The 21914-nt window shown below is 35.3% G+C and overlaps 2 protein-coding genes across 8 annotated transcripts in view; both read left to right on the forward strand.

The window, feature by feature from the left end:
* The window catches only part of LOC126919335 (uncharacterized), a 292145-nt gene that overhangs the window by 229297 nt on the left and 40934 nt on the right, over nucleotides 1–21914 (forward strand). The gene's annotated exons all lie outside the window — the stretch shown is intronic.
* Nucleotides 14593–17736, forward strand: LOC126919336 (lipase member H-like). The gene has a single exon (XM_050728409.1). It carries the CDS (start codon nucleotides 15310–15312, stop codon nucleotides 16357–16359), a length of 1050 nt encoding a protein of 349 aa, XP_050584366.1. The 5' UTR covers nucleotides 14593–15309; the 3' UTR covers nucleotides 16360–17736.

Below are 21914 nucleotides of genomic sequence, written 5' to 3' on the forward strand. Positions count from 1 at the left end.
TGATGGATTATAAATATTTCTGCATCCGCTAAGCTTTCGCTAATTTTATTCCCACTGCGCTCAAAATGTCATTATTGACGATATTGAATGACTAACGATATATTGTGTATCGCTAATTACCTTTACGCTTCGAATATCAGCAAAATATTGAATGGTTTCTAACAAATACGATATAACTTTAAGAAGAATTTTGGATACTTTGAATACTATTTTTAATGACGTAAAGTTATTTTCATAATAATGGATGTTCAAGTTATTAAAATATTTAATTTTCAAATCACCTAGTACGATTTTGAATATTTTATTCATATAAAATTTATATATTTAATGTATTTTATGAAAATATTATTAGTGTCACATAAGTAAATTAAGAATTATAATTAGAATTTAATATTGCTCGATATAAATTATCCCTAAAAGTCGTATTTTTGCTTCTTGGAAGCTAATCGCACTTTGTAAAGTATTTAATGTTGTCCGTTATTAAACTTATGATTCGAGAATTTAACTCTAAAGTCTTTAAACACATTTTGAGCATGAAATCTTCAAAACGCACTACCCTTCATAGACTTTTAATAATCTCCGAAATTATAAGTTACGATTCATGAGTTTTGCTTCAAGAACGTACCATCGTTCTTAGACTCGTCGATCGTTGCTTATATTTCCACATATTATTACCTATAGTACGTATATTTATATTAAACGTGCTGTGTTTTGTGAATTCGCAATAACCTGTCATAAATATTTTTCTCTGCTTCGTTGTTTTATTACAGCACAATGTATAACGTGTTAACGTTATACCTACACGGGTACAGTATGAAATATCGATATTTATACACAATTTATATACAAAAGGTACGAAGCGGAAGAAAAGAAATTTGCGTGATCACAAAAACTTACAGTCGAATTGATAAAGTAAAACAAAAAAATAAACGATCTTCCATCTACATAATCGAGATTAAATACATAAATATTGTATTCATTATTTTAGAAGACAGACCAATAAAATACAGTTCAAAATACATGGTTACGCTTGATAGACGTAAATACATGTACGCGTCAATAGCGTTATTTTCTCATGAAATTCCGCAATATGCGATTGAAACCATAGAAACGATACCATCGGCGAGCCACCATCGACCGTATGCTTGCAATTTTACAAAAAATTACACCGCCTTATAAATCTCATTGTCGCCCACTCTTTCTCTTTCTCTTTCTTCTTCTCTCCTTTTTTTTTTTTTTTTTTTTTTATTACAATCGGAATCGATTGAAATTGCAAATGGCGAGTGTCGGTGTTTCACGGAGTAAATAATCGGCGGTTATTACGGCGAACCTGCGGCATGCATCATTTCGTAAACGGCGCGACATAACGGCCGAACTGGCCAGTGCATTTTAAGTTCGTGGCAATTAATAACGCATTGTCGTGTATTGTAATGCATATTGCACGGAGTTAAGCGTAACGTATGATCGACCGCAAATTCATTTTTCACTGTGATATGCGATCGCTCGGATACGTACACACGTGGAGGTGGGAATATCGTGACGGTAAATATTAACCGGTTATATGTATCGAGCGAGCAATCGGCATTAATTCGAAGATCGGTGCCTGTTGGCAAAGAGTTACAACGAAGTCGTGTGTATCGCGACGTTTGCGATTCCATCGCGCCCGATCTATCGCTAGATGCGATTGCAGGTTTCCATTAGAAGTTTCCGCAGTTAATTGCATAAATTTGAACTTGTTTAAATCCTTGAACGGCGAGTCTGATTCAATATATTACAAGTGTGTAAACGATGGCAATAACGTTGTATATAAAATATACAACAAGGTAGTCTGAATTGAATCGTACGTGAAGATTTCGAGGGACACTTTGAGGCTTCTTTGCAAGAAATGTTACAGCAGAATGAGATTTTTCGTATTTTATTATTCAGTCGTAGAACTAAAATACGTAGAATTCAACGAGATATTAGGTTGTCCGGAAAGTTTCTTTCGTTTCATAAGGTGATGATAGATGAACAACAATTTCTGTTCTATATTATTTCATTGAATTAAGTATCATCCATTTCGTTATATTTCTATTATTATGTTCGCGAATAATTCAGTAAACTAATATAAAACAAAAAACATCGTGCGTCTGTTATTTCCTTATAAAACGAAAGAAACTTTTCGGACAACCTAATACATAGAGATGTGTACGTGCATATACACGGTTCTTAATGCAAGACGAGAAGTTGAAATGGAGAATAAGGCAAGTGACGAAAATGAAGGAATCCGCGACATTGGCTTGGAAATAAAGTGGAAAGAAAGGAATATGAAGGTATAACAAATTTAATAATACCTCGGTATTTTCATAAATACTATAGCATACTTTATAAAGAAATAATACTATAGAACTTGCGAACCAAGCACGAAGAACTTTTCCAGAGATAGAAATTACATTTTATACCGCGACGAAGAATTTCGATAAAACTTTGATCCCAAATTAATGACTCAGCTTCGGACGCTTAATTGCCAATAAAACCTGCTTAATCCTCGACGCTTTGATTTTCTTTCACACGCAGCAACCTTGATCAATGGATCGAATGGAGTAGCTTTGTTCGTTTAATGAAAGTTTCAGCTTTACTAACCAGCGCAGGTAACCATTGACCCACACCGCAACGATAGAGCGTGGAGGAACGTGATCAACGAACTCGATCGCCATATTTTCAGTGCTAACCTCGGCTCTTTATTTACCGAGAATGCAGTTATTTGGGTCGGCACCGCGAACTACCGGGTCAGGAAAGCCGTGCAACGAAATTAAAGAACCTGGAGAACGGAATAAAGGGGTGGCCGTGCAGAAGGTTCCCAGAGAAATAAAACGTACGACGACGTTTTCATTAAATGATCGATCGCGATGTATCCGCGCCAGTGCATTCAGTTTGTGATATCGTTAGCCGCGTTGTTCCCAATCCTTTCGAAACGTACTCCTTCCATCTACTCGTCTGCTTCGTCGCCGCGCATTACAATGTTCGTTTGTCGGCGATTTGTCAGAAACACGACGAATAATCGAGGATTCTAAGCAGAACTGAGACATTCTATCAGCAATACGTTGCGATTGTTTTAGCAAATCTCCGCGAGCCTCTGATCAATAGCGCGTATTGTAGAGGACCTGTACAGCGCATACCGAATTTAAATGTGAAAACTTCGGGAACGTGTAGGGAACCGATTAATTAAGAAAAAGAATCCTTTCGAGATTTGCATCGTTTCTATTCCATTTTGAAGAAAATCGCGAGAAAGGAAACAAAAATTTTTCGTTTCTTCGCTCGTTTGTTCCTATTTATTTATTCCTGTTATCATCTGTTTAACGAAGGTGAGGCCGAATCGTAGCTGCAGTGTGTCAAATATCATCAAAGCAACGCGCAACTGCAATTATCGTTAGAAGTAATGATTGCATTGCTGCACAAGCATTTTGAACGGTATCTTCGTTAAATCGATGACAGCAACGATAGATAAGAGTAAAAAAATAAATGGAAAAACGAGAACGTTTTTGTTTCTTCTGTAGCGATTTTGTGCAAAATAGAGCAAAAACGAGTGAATCTCCAAAGAACTTTCTCTTAGTTTATCGGTTCTCTACGCTCTGTCGAAATGTTGACATTTAAATTGGAAACACCCTATATAATCTTTCCAATTTCTTTCATTGATTTACTAGTACAATAATATTGTACATAGTTATGATGATAATTATGAAAGTTTTTATTGTTTATCGATCGTTTACGATATTCATGCACTAGAACCGAAGAAAGTTTAACAACGGAGTAGGATCAAGTTTTACATCTTCTCTTGAAAAAAGTTTAGCAACTCACGATGGAACTTTTGTAGCAAACAAACTTTTCATTCTGCCGCGGAAATATTAAAAGGGGAACGAGGAAGGGGAGGAGTGGAAAATCAACGTTTCGTTTCTTTGTCATTGTTTTAGTTCGGTTGGTTATCGTTCGGTTTGAGTAGAAGAACTTGGAAAATGGCCGGAACTTGTTAAAAGTTTCTTTTGTAAAACAGCGCAAAAAAGTCGGAAATAATAGAAACAGCGAAAAAACTGGGTAAATAAAAGTTCGTAACAACGAGAGAAAGCGGACCAATCGACAATGGATGATTAATTAATTTAGCCTCCATTCTGGACAATGGTGTCTCTATTTAAAAAATAAGCGAAACGTTTAGAGCAACAACTTCGAAAATTATTTATACCACGAATCGAGAGAAATTTATACGTATGCAAATTAAGCATGTGCATACTCTACTCAAGTCTCTAATAAAATTTCTGATAAACGAATTTCACATTTTTCTTATATATTTTCCGATCAAATTTAAGATACTTACATGTACACTATAAAATCTGTACTCGAATACTATACACGATGATAGTTCAACGATTGAAAAAAGAACGCATCGTATATTATTAATTCCATCTCTCTCGAGCAAAACTCAATTTTCTCCATTTTCTACGATTCTAATCAACAAGTTCCATTCGCATATTACTTGCTTCTTCACTCGAGTTCTCTCGCTACGATATCCTCGATACTTGCAATCAAAACCATACACACACACATACACACGCGCGCGCGCGCGCATACACACACTTACCACTCAATATCGCTCCGGTTCAACAAGTTTGATATTCTTCCAACCAAAACACCCACGCTCTTCAACCGCCATCGTTCGTACTGTTTGTTCGTTAAACGTATTCGGGAGAACGAGCGTGTGTATCCCCTCGAAAAAGAACTTCCGTGATTCGTGCGTGCATAGAGCCTGTGTATCATTGAATTTCCTGACGGTCTATCGATCGGACAGGCTGTCGGTCCGGCGAAAGGACCGTGGAAGACCGTGGCGAAAGCGGCGAAGGCGGCACGAAACGAAGGAAACGTTTGTCGGAGATTAAAAGACAGCCGGCCTCGAGCCTTAATTTCCGTCCCGCGAATAATTCAGCCCGACTATAGTCCGCTTCCCCGGTCGGCGAATAGGTGAGACATTATCCGGCGTCGCGAGACGTTAATAAATCTTGCAATGGCCCGTTGCCCGTTATCAACTCGCTGCGCTCCATTAAATCGGAACGTTGCGTTGCAACGAACCTCTTCCCACCAAACCTGGCCCATTGCGAACCCTTCTCCGCGGTTCCTCGTATTTCTCTGTCTTTCGCCGCCGATTCTTCTTCCCTCTTCATCGCGCCGTCGCTTCGATCTGCGCGATCAGCGGCCGGCAAACGCGAGGAAAATGTAAATAACCCTTCGACCGCCTGCCGAAATGAAATGTAAATGGACCGCGCCCATCCAGGCCACGGGATGGGAGCGAATTATTGTACTGGGATATAAGCGCGGAGAAATGGTAAGATGTCTCGTATCGATCATTTTTGACCGATGGTACTCGACGACGTCTTAATCGGCCGTTTTGTATCATTGTGACGGAGGTTTATAGGGAGAGACGGATGGGATGGAATTGTTTGGTTCAAGTTGTTTTCATTGGATAGTCCGATAGATTGAACAGGCCTTTTCAATATATTTTATTCGTTGTATTTGTTTTATCATTCGTAAGATATCGAGAATGAAATTTTAATGGCAGTGGTATCGGCATTTGATAGAAATCGATACTTCGATATCTGCGACTTATCCCTGTTGACTTCATTTTCTGATTAACTAAGTTTGTAGCATGGAGATATATTTACTTGAGATTTGCTATATTATCGATATTTCAATAAGAAACGTACAAATAATGTTACGTATAAAACTAAGGAATAATTTGTAAGTTATTTCTAAAAAAGAAATTATTTTATAATTAATTTCTAGATTGGAGCTAGGTATTGTACCAATATCAATTACGTCTAATTCTAACGTTAATTACATTTTAAAAGGATCGAATCATTCGGGAGCACTGTTCGTTAATTTCATTCGATTGTAGCGTTCTCTTTTGTAGTGTTCAGCCGTACAAGCAAATCGACCCGGTAATGCCTGGGTTACTGGGTCGTGTTCTTGTTTGTTTATCAGCCGTATCTTGGCCGCTCGAAATCTCGTGGATTCGAGCTCAGTAGAATTTACAGAGTCGCTGGCTGCTGTGCCGCTTTCAGGTTAACCTAAATTTTTCGTCGCCGTTGAAAAAGCTTGCTATCGCTACTATCAATGATATTGTTTATGGAAACGGAACTAAGAATTAAGAGCCGAGACAACATCCGCTCCAAGTAGGTTGACCTTAATACTATCTTTTCGCAGGAAGTTATTTCTCGTAGAAATGTAGATTTTTATGTCGATGCATTTTAGGTCTATCAGGCTATATATATGTGAAAATAAACAATAATAAAATAATATAATAAAATACGCGAAACAATGATTTTCATTACGATTAATCGTTACGAATGGCCACAACTTCTTCGGTTACTGATAAACAGTATTATAAAACTAATTTCCTTCATCCGTAATAATAATAATAAATAATCCAAAACAATGTTCATCGTTTATAATGGTTACTCATAACGTGAACACTCAAAAATTAATATTTTTTAATTACATCATATTTTTACCAATCTCTTTAACATCGCTGACTTCTATTTAAATAAAAGGTAGCTTTTGATGATTATCTAAATTAAAATGCTAAAAAGTAACTGCTACTTGTAGTCTATGAACTACAAGGAACTTTTACTTTTCCTCCGAACACAAGAAAATATCAACATCCATCGACAGATCACAGTAAAAACGCTTGAAATTTCTCAAAACCAACATCATAGCAGAAAAGCAAAACGATTATCGAAGATTACGTCGTGAGGCATTAGCCCGCGATTCACAAAGAGGAAACGAACGTTCGAATGAGAATTTCGTAAGTAAAATCACGCGATCGACGGTTAGCCGTGTCTGGACGGATTGCGTGCAAATTATCGGCTGATAATCGCGTCGCATTATGCCTTATTACAAGAGATCGGACACGAGTATGCGACCGCGAGCGCAATTTGTTTGCGGCTGTTTCGCGATAACCGGCTGGCCCAACGAGCTTTCATTTATAACAGGCAACCGGTTGTACGGTGGTCCGTGAGGGTACGTTCGCTGTTTGAGGCCGACCAACCAAACGAAACGACCTCGCGCTTTTTCGCGTTCGCCGTCGACCGACGTTGTTTCCGCTGAACGATCGCCTCTACCGTCACAGCGACGTGCGGTCGCGTCCCACCGTATCGCTGAACCGTGAACGCATTTATTCGCCGGATGACGCGCACTTTCCTACCATTTCGTCCCATTTCGTCGAATCTCGCATTCCACCGCCTCGTTTTACTCGGCAAACGTTTGTAAAACGTCATACGAGGCAAGGTAGATATGCTCGTTTTCTAACGGAGATACGAGGAGGGAAGAAGGAAGGAGGTTGTTGCTTGTGGAGAAATTATTATTGCGCGGGTAATAGAGGGCGAAGAGGAGACGTCGGGCTTCTGGAAGCCGAAAAATAGCGAAACTTAGTATTTAGTAGAATAGTGGAATTAGGATAAATAGAGAATTTGATCGCTCAGCGGTATTGTTCGATATAAATTAAATGTAGCTGTATTTGCTAAAGTTAGAAGTTAGATCATAACCAAATACGGCTTTTCTGAGTTTCATACTATCGCAGTTTGAAAAGATTTAAATAGGGAAACTTAATAGAAAAAGATAGCAAATTATAAAAAATAGACGAGAAAATAATATATCTCGTTATATCGTGAAATGTAATAAGAAAAGATGTCACTGATCGATTGCCAAAAGGTAATTGTTTATTTTTGTCTAAATCTAGCATACGAAAAATGGATCGTGTAATAAGCTCGTTCGTGTCTTTTTAAAGGCGCACCTGAGATCGTCGTGTAACGTTTATTTAATCAACGATGTACGTGTTATTTCGTGCCATTTAAGTAATTTATTATCATTAAGCAATTTATCCACTCTGGCCCTTGAAAGTTTTTAAAGAAAATAATTATGCAAATAATTGTTTTCTTCGTACAATATTATATTGTTTTTATCGGTTTATAATTTGTAATTCTTAAATCTTAGGGAAGTTGACTTTTTGTTTGCCACTCAATTTGATTAACAGTTCGCAACAGATTTGGGACATAGCCAGTGGCGAAATTCTGTGTTTGTTCGTGAAATAGCGTTATTGGTGGACGCATGAGAGCGAAATCCAATTCGTATTTAATTTTATCGCCATACCCAATAACGTGTTATTTGATTACCCTTCGTGTTTAACACGAACTGCTTGCTCGTGCCTGATCACCACATCTGATTCCACTTCGTAGTCATGTAATTCATATAATTTGATCATGTAATTCGATTTGCTCATGAAACCTATAAACTAGCCAAAAAAGCTACACAGAATTTGGACAAGTTTCACCTAAAAACAAAAGAATATTTATGTAAATATACGTAGTTGCAGTATTTCTAGACTTATGTTAGGCATTATATTCGAAAATATTGACATGTAAAATATTGACAATAAATTCATGATATTACTATGCATACAGGTATATTTACATAAATTCAAACAAAATGTTACGAAAAATATGATCTTACTTAATTTTATTTATTTGAACCTGAGAAATAATACGTAACTGTATTTTATTGAAATATTCGTCACTCTGTCAATTAAACAGTTGTTACATTCTAGGCACATTTTGTGACACCATTTTCATTTTAACAGAATAACTTTTGCAAAGTTCTATTTCGTACACTTTGCTTTTGAAATTTCCTAATGTAGAATTATAAGCAATTAATATGCATTGCACGTAATTTCCAGCAAAGTTGCGAAATCTGATTAGATAGCTTTCGAGCTACACAGAGTGCGGCCGAATATCATGTACATGTTACGAACAAAAATAAGAAGAAAATATAGAATACAGTTTTCTCGTATGATGCTTCGTTCTCCAAAATTTTCAGTTTGGTAATTTTATCAAATATACTTGAGATAATTCTGGACTGAACGACTGATGAGTGAATAATCGACAGGACGTTATTCTACGTGTGAAAATAAGTCGAAAGTGTAGAATAAAATTTTTCCTGGAAGATGATTTCTTTAAGAAAAAGAAACTCGAAAATTTACCAAACAGACGAACCTTTTTCACATTTTTTTCTTATTCTTGCATCTAGGATAATCTTCTATTGATCGTTTACTCATCTTCAGTCGGTTGTTAGGCAAGTTTAAGTGTGCTTGACAAATTTTCAAACTTGATTTTCTAGAAAACGAAGCGTCATATGAAAAAGTGATGTTCTACATTTCTTTTCCTTATTTTCCATAAGGAATCACCCGTTTGTACATATTATTCGATCGCAGCCTGTATATATGTACGAGCCGGTGAATATAAAACAAGTCATAAAACGTAAAAGTGATGAGAATCAATGGAAAACGTTCGTGATATCGTTACTGGCCTTCTTTTAATTTTAACCGACTCAGCATCTGAGATATAAAATCGAATAAATACAATAAAAAGTTATGAAAAAGCATCCAAGGATGGTAGTAATTTTTGTAACCGAAAGAATGTCAGTAAGCGCAGGCAAATGATTCCCAAGGCGCAAAATGTCAACATGCGACCGTCAATCCAGGCCAAAAGTAAATTCAGCCCCTGAAAGTTTCTCCATGAACGAAACTCCCTTGCGATGACTAGCAACCACGTTGCCATTGCCTACCGTTGCCACAGCAGCAATCCGCATGGTTGGAAAAATGCGAGGAAGCTGGCTAATAGGCCGGAGGAAGTCGGAAGAAACTGGGAATGAAAGAAGCGTTGCTTGACAAGCAATGCCGGACACTGAGCTCTGGCCTCGTTCCAGCAGAGCATCGACCGTTTGCAAGCCTGTTTCTTCGTTCGTTCGAACTGTGTAGACAGGCCAGAGATCTCTTTGTTTTCTTCCTCATTTTAATTTTAAAAACTTCCTTTCTATTACCTTAAGATCTGCCTCCCTTCTTTCCTACTTCTGTCAAGGGATTTGTTGATAAAGCTTCGTTTAACCTTTAAGAAATAACGAGTGCCGGTGATCTTTGGTAAATTAGAGGATTTTCAGCCATTAATTACGTATTCACAATCAACTCTTATTACGTTCTTCTCTTTAGGGAAGAATTATCTTCTTCAACAAAGAAATTTTTTTTTTTTTTTTTTGCTATAGAAGTCGTCCTAATTAATAATTAATAATAATAGGTAATAGGTGAACCAAATTTATTAACTGGTTTATTTGTCTCATAAAAACGTAGGAACACGAATCAGCGTTCGAGATACGTACGATGGTCGAAGGATTAATTTTTAAAGCTAATATATACTGAAAATTAAACAGCATAATTTTTCTAGAGGGGAAAAGGATTGGTTCGATGAGCTTAAAAAGACGAAGCGCTCGGAAAGATTAAACACTGATTCGCGACAGTTTTTGTATCGTAACAAATCGTCAAATTAAAAAGCTGCCCGACTATCGACGTTTAATTGGAAAAGTAACGCGATATAGATTAATTCGAACACCCCTTTATCTATGGTGATATTGTCGAAAATAACGAGGTGGTGGAGTCTGGTCGGTTAATTGGCAATTTAATGTTTTATTTACTTATAACGATGGAGCCTGGCAATGGAGAAATTTTCAACCGAAATTCGTTGATCCTGGTACACTAGTTAGACGTGTTACGTCGGGACGATTTGCACAGAGAGAATTGCGAAATAGAATTCCGGGGTATTCTGGGGAAATCTGCAATTTCCTATTTGTGATGTTTGGCGGAGAGAACGAGATTATGCTTTCCTTTCCTGTTATGAATTTTGAAACAGCTAAAACGGGTGAGAACGGGTAATGTTACATCGATCTTCGTGCGATATTTTTCACGATATTCGACTTTCAGCCGAATGAAGACATAGAAAGGAATACTTATAATATAACGAAAAGCATAATTCTGTTCAGGGAACGTAATAATATTTATTGAAAGGATAATTTTATTTATTTAAAACGTAGAGAATGTTCGAGTAAATAAAATTCAGTTTTATTAACTGAAACAAAAAAATTAATAGGATACATAAATAAAATGTATATTACGCGAAACTACGTATCCTATAATAATAAAAGATCAGAAATATTAGAAATACCATTTAGTATAATAAACAAAGAAAAAGAAAATAGCATAAAATAAAATTTCATATTTAAAGGGAAGAAAGTGAAAATTTCAGATTGCATTGTATTCGTTTCGATGGAATTGGTACTTTTTAAAATGCGGTAACAAGGGTATTTTTCCAGTGTTCAGTACCTCTCTCCGCATATTTTTAACAAGCTATGTAATTCTTTTTGCGCCGTTTCGGTATTGGGCAAAGCATTATCCCCTCTGTTTCCATGTTATATAAGCGGTTTCTTCTGGAAAATTCAAACAACCGATAGAAACTGTATTTATTATTCCTCCTTTGAACGGACTTAAATCGCAGAAACTGTTACGTATATTTCAGCTATATAATGCACATACACATTTACGAACGACGATCGTATTTTATTATAAAATACATTTCTGAGTTTTCGAAAAATTTCTACTATCTCAATATCATTGGTTGCATTGACGACGACAATTTTTTTATCAGTTTAGAATTCGTCTTAATCTAACTGATAATTCAGAAATTAAAGAATCCAATGATAAGGACTTATCGTCTTTGCGAACACTTCTGCATGGTGTAACGATTGTCATCGTGGACCATTGTAACGATCATAACGTACATATTAGTTTTTAAAAATCAATTTAATCGCGACAAAATATTCAATCATACGCGAATACATGATACTATTCTAGTAGCACTAGAAGGCATAAGGTCATCGCAAAATCTACAATTTTTCTAGAATTTTGTAATTAAATTACATTTTATAAGAAACGATCAAGCATTCGTATACTTTCGAACTATAGTGTATGCGTGTCTCGTAAAAGGAAAATTCCTCTTTTTTTGACGAACTTGTAAGAAACTTATTGAAGTAACTACTTCAAGAAAAACTCTACATCTTTATGTATGTACATCCGTGATCTGCAGACTGCTATTACGCAGAAATATTCTAAATAAGGTGCGGTATATATTATTGTACATTATGTTTTGGTTTGCAAGGTCTAGAAATAAAGGAACTAATAAACAGATTTCTATTTATGTTCCCTGTAGCCTCTAGTTACAGCTATAAGCTTAACTTTTTTTGGTAATATCCTTTTGCTATAAATAACACTATAACACAATAACACAAAGAGAGTAAAGATCTGAATCAGCATAAACTTATACATCATACTTATACTTATACCTTTAATTACTTCAATATACTTTTCTATTACAAATTCATTCATTCGTTCTTCAATCAGTCAACCTCAAGCTCAACAAAACTAATTACAATAATCACACTTATCTAAGATTTTGACAAATTCTCTACAACCAATCTTTCGCTTCTTTTCCCCTATTAAAATTCCCACGACGTCACATTAAGATCACCGAGACACGGTTTATCACGTACAATTATCCCTTATTATACATCTACATCACGCCATTAGTAAACCCGTTTATTTTCATTTTTATTGCATCTTGATGGATCGAGTAGGGTTGGAAAGCGGACCGTCGTTACATCGGCTTGTTTATCACAAAAATTATCCCTCCATCGTTTCCCTCTTGGCATTTCGTGATTTCAACCCTTCATTTTTGTCCAAGCAAGCATTTTCTGGCTGTGTTTTCAGTACTTCAAATTTTGGCATATAGAGTCAGCGGTTACCTTGGCCAGCAATTGGTAAATGACGATAATTGAGCACACAACGCGTAATTGGAACAGACAAAGCCATTTCTCGAAACGAACGTAAAAGTGTTTTTGGCAATTGACATTCAACGTACGTTCTACACTCTACGGGAAAGTACGTATCTACGAGCCGCATACTAAGCGAGAATTTCACCTTCTAGCGGCGGAAACGCGCGTCCACTTTCACGGCCACATCCGAAACTAATATTCCAGGCATCATTTTTATCGTCATACGTCACTTTCGGCTGTTTCATATTCTAACAATTGTTTGATTTGTAATTAATTATTATTTATAAATCGCTTTTATATAATATTGTATGTTATAACGATTGTGATCTGTAAATAATTAATCTGATCTCTCGAACGAAAAATTCCATCAGAATGGAAAATGTGTTCTTTTTTCTTAACGAGATACTTTCAGCTGTTTTATATTCTAACAACTGTTTGATTTATAATTAATTATTATTTATAAATCGCTTTTATAATATTGTATGTTATAACGATTGTGATCTGTAAATAATTAATCTGATCTTTCGAACCAAAAATTCCATCAGAAGGTAACACGTGTTCTCTTTTTTTAACGAGACACTTTCAGCTGTTTTATATTCTAACAACTGTTTGATTTATAATTAATTATTATTTATAAATCGCTTTTATAATATTGTATGTTATAACGATTGTGATCTGTAAATAATTAATCTGATCTTTCGAACCAAAAATTCCATCAGAATGTAAAATGTGTTCTTTTTTTTTTAACGAGACACTTTCAGCTGTTTTATATTCTAACAACTGTTTGATTTGTAATTAATTATTATTTATAAATCGCTTTTATATAATATTGTATGTTATAACGATTGTGATCTGTAAATAATTAATCTGATCTCGAACGAAAAATTCCATCAGAAGGTAAAATGTGTTCTTTTTTCTTAACGAGACACTTTCAGCTGTTTTATATTCTAACAACTGTTTGATTTATAATTAATTATTATTTATAAATCGCTTTTATAATATTGTATGTTATAACGATTGTGATCTGTAAATAATTAATCTGATCTTTCGAACCAAAAATTCCGTCAGAAGGTAACACGTGTTCTCTTTTTTTAACGAGACACTTTCAGCTGTTTTATATTCTAACAACTGTTTGATTTGTAATTAATTATTATTTATAAATCGCTTTTATATAATATTGTATGTTATAACGATTGTGATCTGTAAATAATTAATCTGATCTCTCGATGCAAAAATTCCATCAGAATGTAAAATGTGTTCTTTTTTTTTAACGAGAATATAAAAACAAAAAGCTAAAATTTTTAAATATCCGGAAACTTAAAATATTTCTTTTGATATTTCAAATGAAACATGAATTGTCGTTGGATATAATGTTCGAGTAACTGACTAAGAAGAACAATTTAACGCGACATACCATGCCAATTAGAGTAATTATAAGTTGATGTATGTATTTGTCGTGTATGTACTAGGAACGAGAGAACATGGTAGGTTCACGTGACGAACTTCAATGACACTGAAGATTGCCTTCAATGGCGCGCAAACTTCCTCTTATGTATTGTGAACAATAATTAACTAGATTTTGTTATCAAGTAGATATGAACGTGAATCCAAAATTGTTTCCTTTCACTGAAAACAATTGCTGCAATCCTTTTTGCCTAATTGCTAACAATTATTTCTTTGGTATACACTTCTGAATTTATTACAAAAAATTATTGAAGTAAGAAAGATAATTAAGAAAAAACAAGATAAATGAACAACAAATTATAAGATTACACGCAGTCACGATAATAGATAACATGCAATAAAAAATAGGACTACACCTAAATTAGACTAAACAATTTTCTAATCATTCATACAATAAATAAATTCATAAAAAATTACTTCTGATGAAAATCGAAGAAAGTTCGACGAACGATCGTCGAAAGCGTTGTCTGACTCATCGATTCACGGTTTCCATAACAACACTACGTTATCTACGAAATCACACGCGAGTGTCATCATCGATTTCCGTCGGCTGCGCTCCGCTTTCAGTCGCGCGCCTGCGCCAGTCATATCGACAGACTCGCGATTTGTTCACGTCGAATCTTCCGGCGTTGTTCCTACACCGTTACAGATTCCACCTCGTAGACAATAGTCCCATTGAACACTGGGGCGTCGTTCCCCGTTATCGTTCTTTCCGCTGATCAATTTCGCGAATCGGCAGTCAGTGACGCTTCCAAAAATCGCGAACACTAGCGTAGAGTAATATCGTCGACAGCGTGCTTCAATTCGTCATCGGCTCGACCTTTGTCGAGGCAGTTGCGATCGAGCGGTGGCGGCGCGTCTATCGATCGTCACGTGCATACGTCGTCACAGCCAGTTAATTAGACGAGTCGAGTCTGGCATGCCCCTCTTTAAGGATTCAGAGCTCGTGCGGCCACTGGTACGTGCTGATCGAGCGGAAAGTTTCCCTTGCGACTGGCTGACGCACGAGCCGCTTGCTAGTTTCGTCTCGGCAGTCGAGTGAAACCGGCCCTAACGGCCGTCAGTCTTCAGTCTTGCCGGTGGAGGGCCGCTGGTCCAGCCAACAGACTCAACATGGAACACTTAACAACGTGGAAAATGTTTTACGTTTGTGTATTGGCCATCTCTCTGATGGTTCGTCCGTCCACTGGCGCGCAAATGCAGCCGCTCGTCGTCAGCAACTCGTTGGACGAAGGTGTCGCCAAGGACTACTTTATAGGACCGTGTCTGGTGAACACGAATCAAACTTGCCCTGATAAAGAGGTGACGTTCTTCTTATACACGCAAAGAAATCCCGATGTGGGTCAGCAGATCATGGTCGACGAGAAGCGCTCGAATTTGAAACGAATCCATTTCGAACCTTCGAACCCTACCAAGATCCTGATACACGGTTATGATTCTGACATGGCACTGTCTTACCTAGTGGACGTGCGAAACGAATATCTGAAAACCTATGATTACAATGTGATAGCCATGGATTGGCATCGCCTAGCTACGGCACCGTGCTATCCCATCGTTGTGCAAAACGTGCCACACGTGGGCGACTGTTTGGCCCAGCTGGTGCAGAGACTGAGGGACGTGGGTGCGGACGATATCCACGTGATCGGCTTCAGCTTGGGTGCACACGTGCCCGCGTTCGCGGCTAGAGCTCTCAGACCGTACAAGATATCAAGAATAACGGGTTTAGATCCTGCCATGCCGTTGTTTGTCACCGTGGAGAATGACTACAAATTAGACCCGTCGGACGCGGTCTTCGTCGATGTCTTTCATACGAACGCGTTCATTCAGGGCAAGGTGGAGATGAGCGGCCACGTAGATTTCTATATGAACGGTGGGATCAACCAGCCGGGTTGTTGGGACAATTGGAAGCCTTTCGAGTGTGATCATCACAGATCCGTGATGTATTTCGCCGAGTCCATCAATTCGGATGTGGGTTTCTGGGGCTGGAAATGCGGAGGTTTTTCTTTTTATCTGCTTGGCCTGTGTCCTCCCAGGTACCCGGCCGTTTTGGCTGGCGACAAGGTGGATAAGAAGAGCAGAGGCTTTCATCTGGTGAGAACAAACGGGCACAAACCGTACGCCATGGGAAATTTCAGCGTGAACCGGTTAGATATGTACACGTAAGGTCGACGAAGTGCCGAGCGTTAATGTCGCGAGATACAACTCGTGCGATAAATCGAAGAATGTACGACGTGAGACTTTCGGATGCGATTCTGCTCTCTGATTGCGGAGCATAAAGAGGACACGTACGTGAGACGAAGCGATTGCTGCTGGAAGCGGGCACCAACGATGTATCCCTCCGGCAAATTGTCACGGTGAGCGTGAGAGTTGACTGAAAAACGTGCTCCGTGTCAAGGTCAGGGTATCTCGAGCACCTGGTGCTCCGCTAATCGATACTGTGTTCGGCGTAGAGAAAGAAATGGGGCTAACCGGCTATAAGCCCGTTTGCTAGTTGATTCGTATCGATGACGCGCGCGAAACGGATAAACAAACTATCGGCTCGGAAGTTTTGATAAAACGAAATCTTCTCTGGGAAGGTTAGACTTGGACATTTCGAAGCATTTCTCGGACAAATTTTTGTGTGAAGCACATTAATATCAAGCATCTTTTTACTTTCGCCAAAGTGATCAGAATCGTGGATTTGAACTTTATATATCGTGGTTAGAAGATATCGGTTCGTTGCATCGGTTTGACAAATAAAAATCAGTGGTTTGATAGGAATTGTGAACATCGTTGTAAGCTTTTTACGTAACAATGTGCATCGAATGGAACTTTACGAGATATTATCCAACTTATATCTAAATCTTACGTGTAACACGCGCAAAAGTTACAGCTACATTAGTGAGATTTATCGAAGAAACTTGATTTCGAAAATATATATATATATATGTACAAAATATATATTGAATATATGCAAATATAAAAGAATTTAATTTCAGCGAAAACATATGAAACTTACATATGTAAAGGATTATAAATAAACTGAATTTGATTAATATCGTTTGAAATATTGATAAACGAGTTGCACGTAATCTGTTATTTATTGATAGAGGCGTGGTTATTTAGCGAGATTTTGTATCTATATTTATGGATTGTCGTCGAAATAATGATACAAAAATATTGTTTTGTATAAAATAAGAGAGGCTATTTATTCCTTATATCATTTACTTTGGATTCTCATATTTCAGTCATCTACTGTATTTATCGTACCGAACATTCTTCATTTTCATCCCGTATTATTAATTGCTATCAATTTACTAAAATATTTAAGGCGATTAATAATATACGATTTAACTTTTATATCGTAATACGAATATTTATTTATATATTGCATTTAACTTAGATCGTAAAATTACGTTATCATCGGAGATATTATTTTTGATACCAGAAAATTCCAAGGTGAAGATTACGTCCGATAGTAATGATATGGCTGTTGCTATAGAAAAATACGTATCTATTAAATGTAACTCGCATCAAGCATAAAAATTATTTATTTGTTTATCTATTTACTTAATTTTCCTATGATCCTCTAAACTTTTTCAACGTAGTTCCACTGTCACCTTTATGAACAATTTTTCAAATTCTGTGAACAAAGCACCTTGGATATAAAATTGAAGTATGGAAATACACGTGTTAATGAAAATTTGTTTATAATTGTTTAGAATTTTTGAAAACAGACAAATATGTATGAGTGGAAAACAATTACGGGCTTTAGTAATATTTAAAGCATTTGTGAATGTAATAATACCTTAAGTGTATTGTAAATATATCATATTGTTTGCAATGCCTTTCTATAGTTCTGAATAATATTATAGGAAAAATATAGGTGTAGATTGCATGATTTTATACATTTCAGTACTTTTATATTAACACGTAAAATTATAATTATTATTCTTCTAGAATATTTCAAATTGATTTCTCAATAAAAAAAGGCAAATGATAAGAGATTACAAAATTAAAAAGTTAATCGTATCAATAACCTGTTTTCATCTTTTCTACGGTAAAGAATCTATCTAGATATAATTATATATCTGTGATCAGTTTAATAATTAAATATCTATTTGATTGGGGAATTAGAGCAACATAGATTGCAATCTAATTAATTAGTGGTATTCTATATCGATTGCGATTCCTCATATTGATATTACATTAATTCGAAAGTTCTCAAAAGGAATAGAAATACACCTAAAATGAAAAGATATTACCAAAGCTACTCGATAATTTATATAAATAATATTCGTAATAACATTTAACATGTAATATCTATTTAAATTATGCCTAGCATAATATTATATTAATTTCATCGAAAATAAATGATGAATCAGTATTCAAAAAAAAAAATTAAAAATTCATTAGAATCAATGCATTTTCAGTAAAGATTCTTCGCTAATGAAATATAAAATCATCGATCCATATCTAAAAAATAATGCAGTGTTCTTGAATTAATAAATTCCTGTATTATAAACATATTTTCTTACCTTCGAAAACTGTCTGAATATTCAAAAACACACTAATCGATAAATGATAAAAAAGTACTGCAAAATAAAATTTCTATATTAGGAATATTCCAATTGTGACAATGCTTTAGTGAAGTCCAATTCCCACGATGTACAATTCATTAATAACAAATGACAATTGTTATCTTAGTCGTGTGACAAATTCAGACACGTTCTACTCGGTCATTTATTTCCTATCTACGTAACGTTGTACCGGGTGTCCCTTTGTTTTTTCTGCAAAACGGTTCAAAAATATTTTCCTAATAATAAGAATTTTAAAAATGTCATATAAAACAAAAATTGATAAATGCGTTATTAACCAGTTAACTGGATCACTCCTTAACCAGAAACTTTTACTAACATTTGCTAATTATAAAAATGTATTAATTAATCAGGACACAAGAAAGTCAACTCCACTTATATTAACTATAATATAATTTATCATTAACACGAATGAATTGGCACGTAAAAGGATAGGGAATCTCCAAATGTAGTATTGTTTTTAAAAAAAATAATCCACATATTTAACTCGGCTTCCCTCTTTAAATAGTTAAACAATTATTAACAATTCACGAATTGTTGATCATTTTTCCTGCAATGTTTTATAATGTGGCGAATATCGAACGTTCATACGATTCTAAAAATAATTTATTACTTGAACGAAGTCCGGTGCGAAGACCTTACAAGATCTAAAGGACCAGAAGCCGTACTGTATGATCCTGTTAGTTTCTTTAAAGCCGACTTTAAGACAAAACGGTTCGTCATGCTCTATAAGTCGCAGGTGAAACGTTTCAAGAGTCAAAGGCTGTGCGAGAGAGGCTTCGATTAATTTTGTCGCTTACAAAGCGGGATCAGATTTCCTGAGCAACGGCGACTGTATTATGTTTATTAATGTCATCTTATATAAGTCAACGATAAATATAATTTTCACTATCTTAGCTTTGATAAGTTTTATATCGCGTGTTCAACAGCAAATTTATTATTACGATTCAATTAATGAAATTTGCTATTGCATATTAAAATAATTTTAATGGATGAATAACTTCCAATTTAATCATACTATTTGCAAACGTAGTAATAGTAACAATAGCGATAATTAACATACGCGTAATCTTACAGTAGATTACAAGAATTAATATATTTACCAAGTAAAGAATTAGTATATTTGCCAAGGTTTTCGGATCGATTTTAAAATATAAGCATATCATAAAAGCAAAATCAAATTTTATAGTAATAAACGAAAAGTGTATGGTGTCGAGTTCCAATTATGACTTTCCCTTAAATAATCTAATTGAAAACTTAACAAGTTTTTTCTCTAAAGTAACACAAGCCATTTCATTTGTACAGTGTTAGAACATTCAAATTGAATCATCACCAATTCGAATATTAAACAAACGGAAAGCACGTTTTGGAAGTTGGATTGTATCCAAACAATTCGTTAGTAACTAACGAGGCTCTCGTTAGCCGGTACGTGATGGCAAAGACTATAAGAACCGGCTCGAAAAAAAAAAGAGAAAGAATTCAGGACACCGACTAATTCATTAAAAAATCCGATTGTTACAAATTGAAATTACATAACATAGTTTAAGCAACAGGTAAAGGATTTTCATTTATTCTAAAACGAAAATAATTTAAAACTAGAAACTCTTTTCTAAGGAAAATAATCCTAATTAACTTTGAGTAATATTTCAGCAACTAAAATTATAAAGTTTACAAACAAAAATTGCATAAAGTATACAAATTCTAATTATATCTTAAATTAACATTGTAATCTTCTACTTCCCAAATTTTTAACTTTCATTGGTAACTTCTCAAAAAATTTTGTTCCATACGTAAACTGTATACAGTTCGGGTAAAAATGGGATTATTCGATTAATTGTAGCTTGATAATAATAGTTGTTTAAGGATAAATTATTATGTAACCTACTTATTAAATGAGCTCAAGAATTAGATCCTGTATCTCTGGTCTATTTACAGTTATTTTTTCAAATTTTATCGTTATTTTCTACAATCGTGACACGTATCTGTATCACGTGTCACACATCTATCTAGAAAATCTAGGTTATTTTCTCTTTTCAATATATCTTTAAATGGAGCAAGATCCATCTACATATTGAAATCTCTCTGAATATTTTCTCCTGTAAAATACGCGATCGTTTCACTGAAAACTTACAGTATAACATTTTATATCACAATGACGACGCACTCTGTAGTTTAAATTTACGTGGAAGATATCAGAGTAGCATTGAAACTAAGAACAACTCGATGCAAGAATAGATTATGTAATCAAAAAGTTCGCGCGCGCACGTAAATAGCTGGTAAAAACGTCAGTTTGTACGTAGAAGGTATTGTAATGTATTCAAATGCATGCAAATGCTGGCTTTGCTTGGAACGTGAATATCACTAAAAGTAGGTATAACAACATAATTACTTAAAGAGTACACACATCGTGATGAAAAGAACTCGTATTAGGTGAAATTTCAGATACTTAAACGTAGTTATTCGCCAAAACGGAGTGTAATCTATGCATTTGGATCTTGCTATTCATCGGAAAAGGTAAATTGTTCATTCGATCTTTAGGTAGTCGATCGGTTCAGGTTTTTTTTATGAGAAATACAATTTTTCAACAGAAACAAAATTATTAAATCGACATACAACGTGGGTTTTTGTGGATTATCAAGGAAAGTTTTAAAATTTCAGTTGACATTTGTGAGACACCCTGTTTAATTCAGTTACATATAAAATACATAAAAATGAATAAAATAAAATAATACGACAAACGTTCCAATATTTAGTCCCGAGGAATGTGCACATTTTGTATCATTAATGCAACGTTTTTGAATTTGTTTATTTTTTCTACTAACGATCTTGCGACTAGAAATAAGCATGCTTCTGGTTCATTTAAATGAATGAGAAATTATTAGGTCTGGGAAAATGATACAACGTTGTGCGTTGTGTACCGCAGCGTAAGCTGCGAATTAAATTTTTTAAAAGAACCACGATACGTTCGCAGGTTCGTTTTTGGTATATCTGAAAATATTTGAAACGTTCTTATCAATGTGGCCAAACTATTAGGTTTATGTGTGCAAGGTTATTTGTTTATTTCCTTTCCTGCTTATTTCCTTGTTAATTTCTATGAACATATAATTCATTTTTATCAGACCACGATAGATAAAATATCGA

Source organism: Bombus affinis, chromosome 8, assembly GCF_024516045.1.
Source record: "Bombus affinis isolate iyBomAffi1 chromosome 8, iyBomAffi1.2, whole genome shotgun sequence".
Lineage (NCBI taxonomy): Eukaryota > Metazoa > Arthropoda > Insecta > Hymenoptera > Apidae > Bombus > Bombus affinis.

What these genes read in the sequence shown, in the direction of transcription:
- LOC126919336 (XM_050728409.1), top strand. Translation starts at nt 15,310, where the DNA reads ATGGAACACTTAACAACGTGGAAAATGTTTTACGTTTGTGTATTGGCC.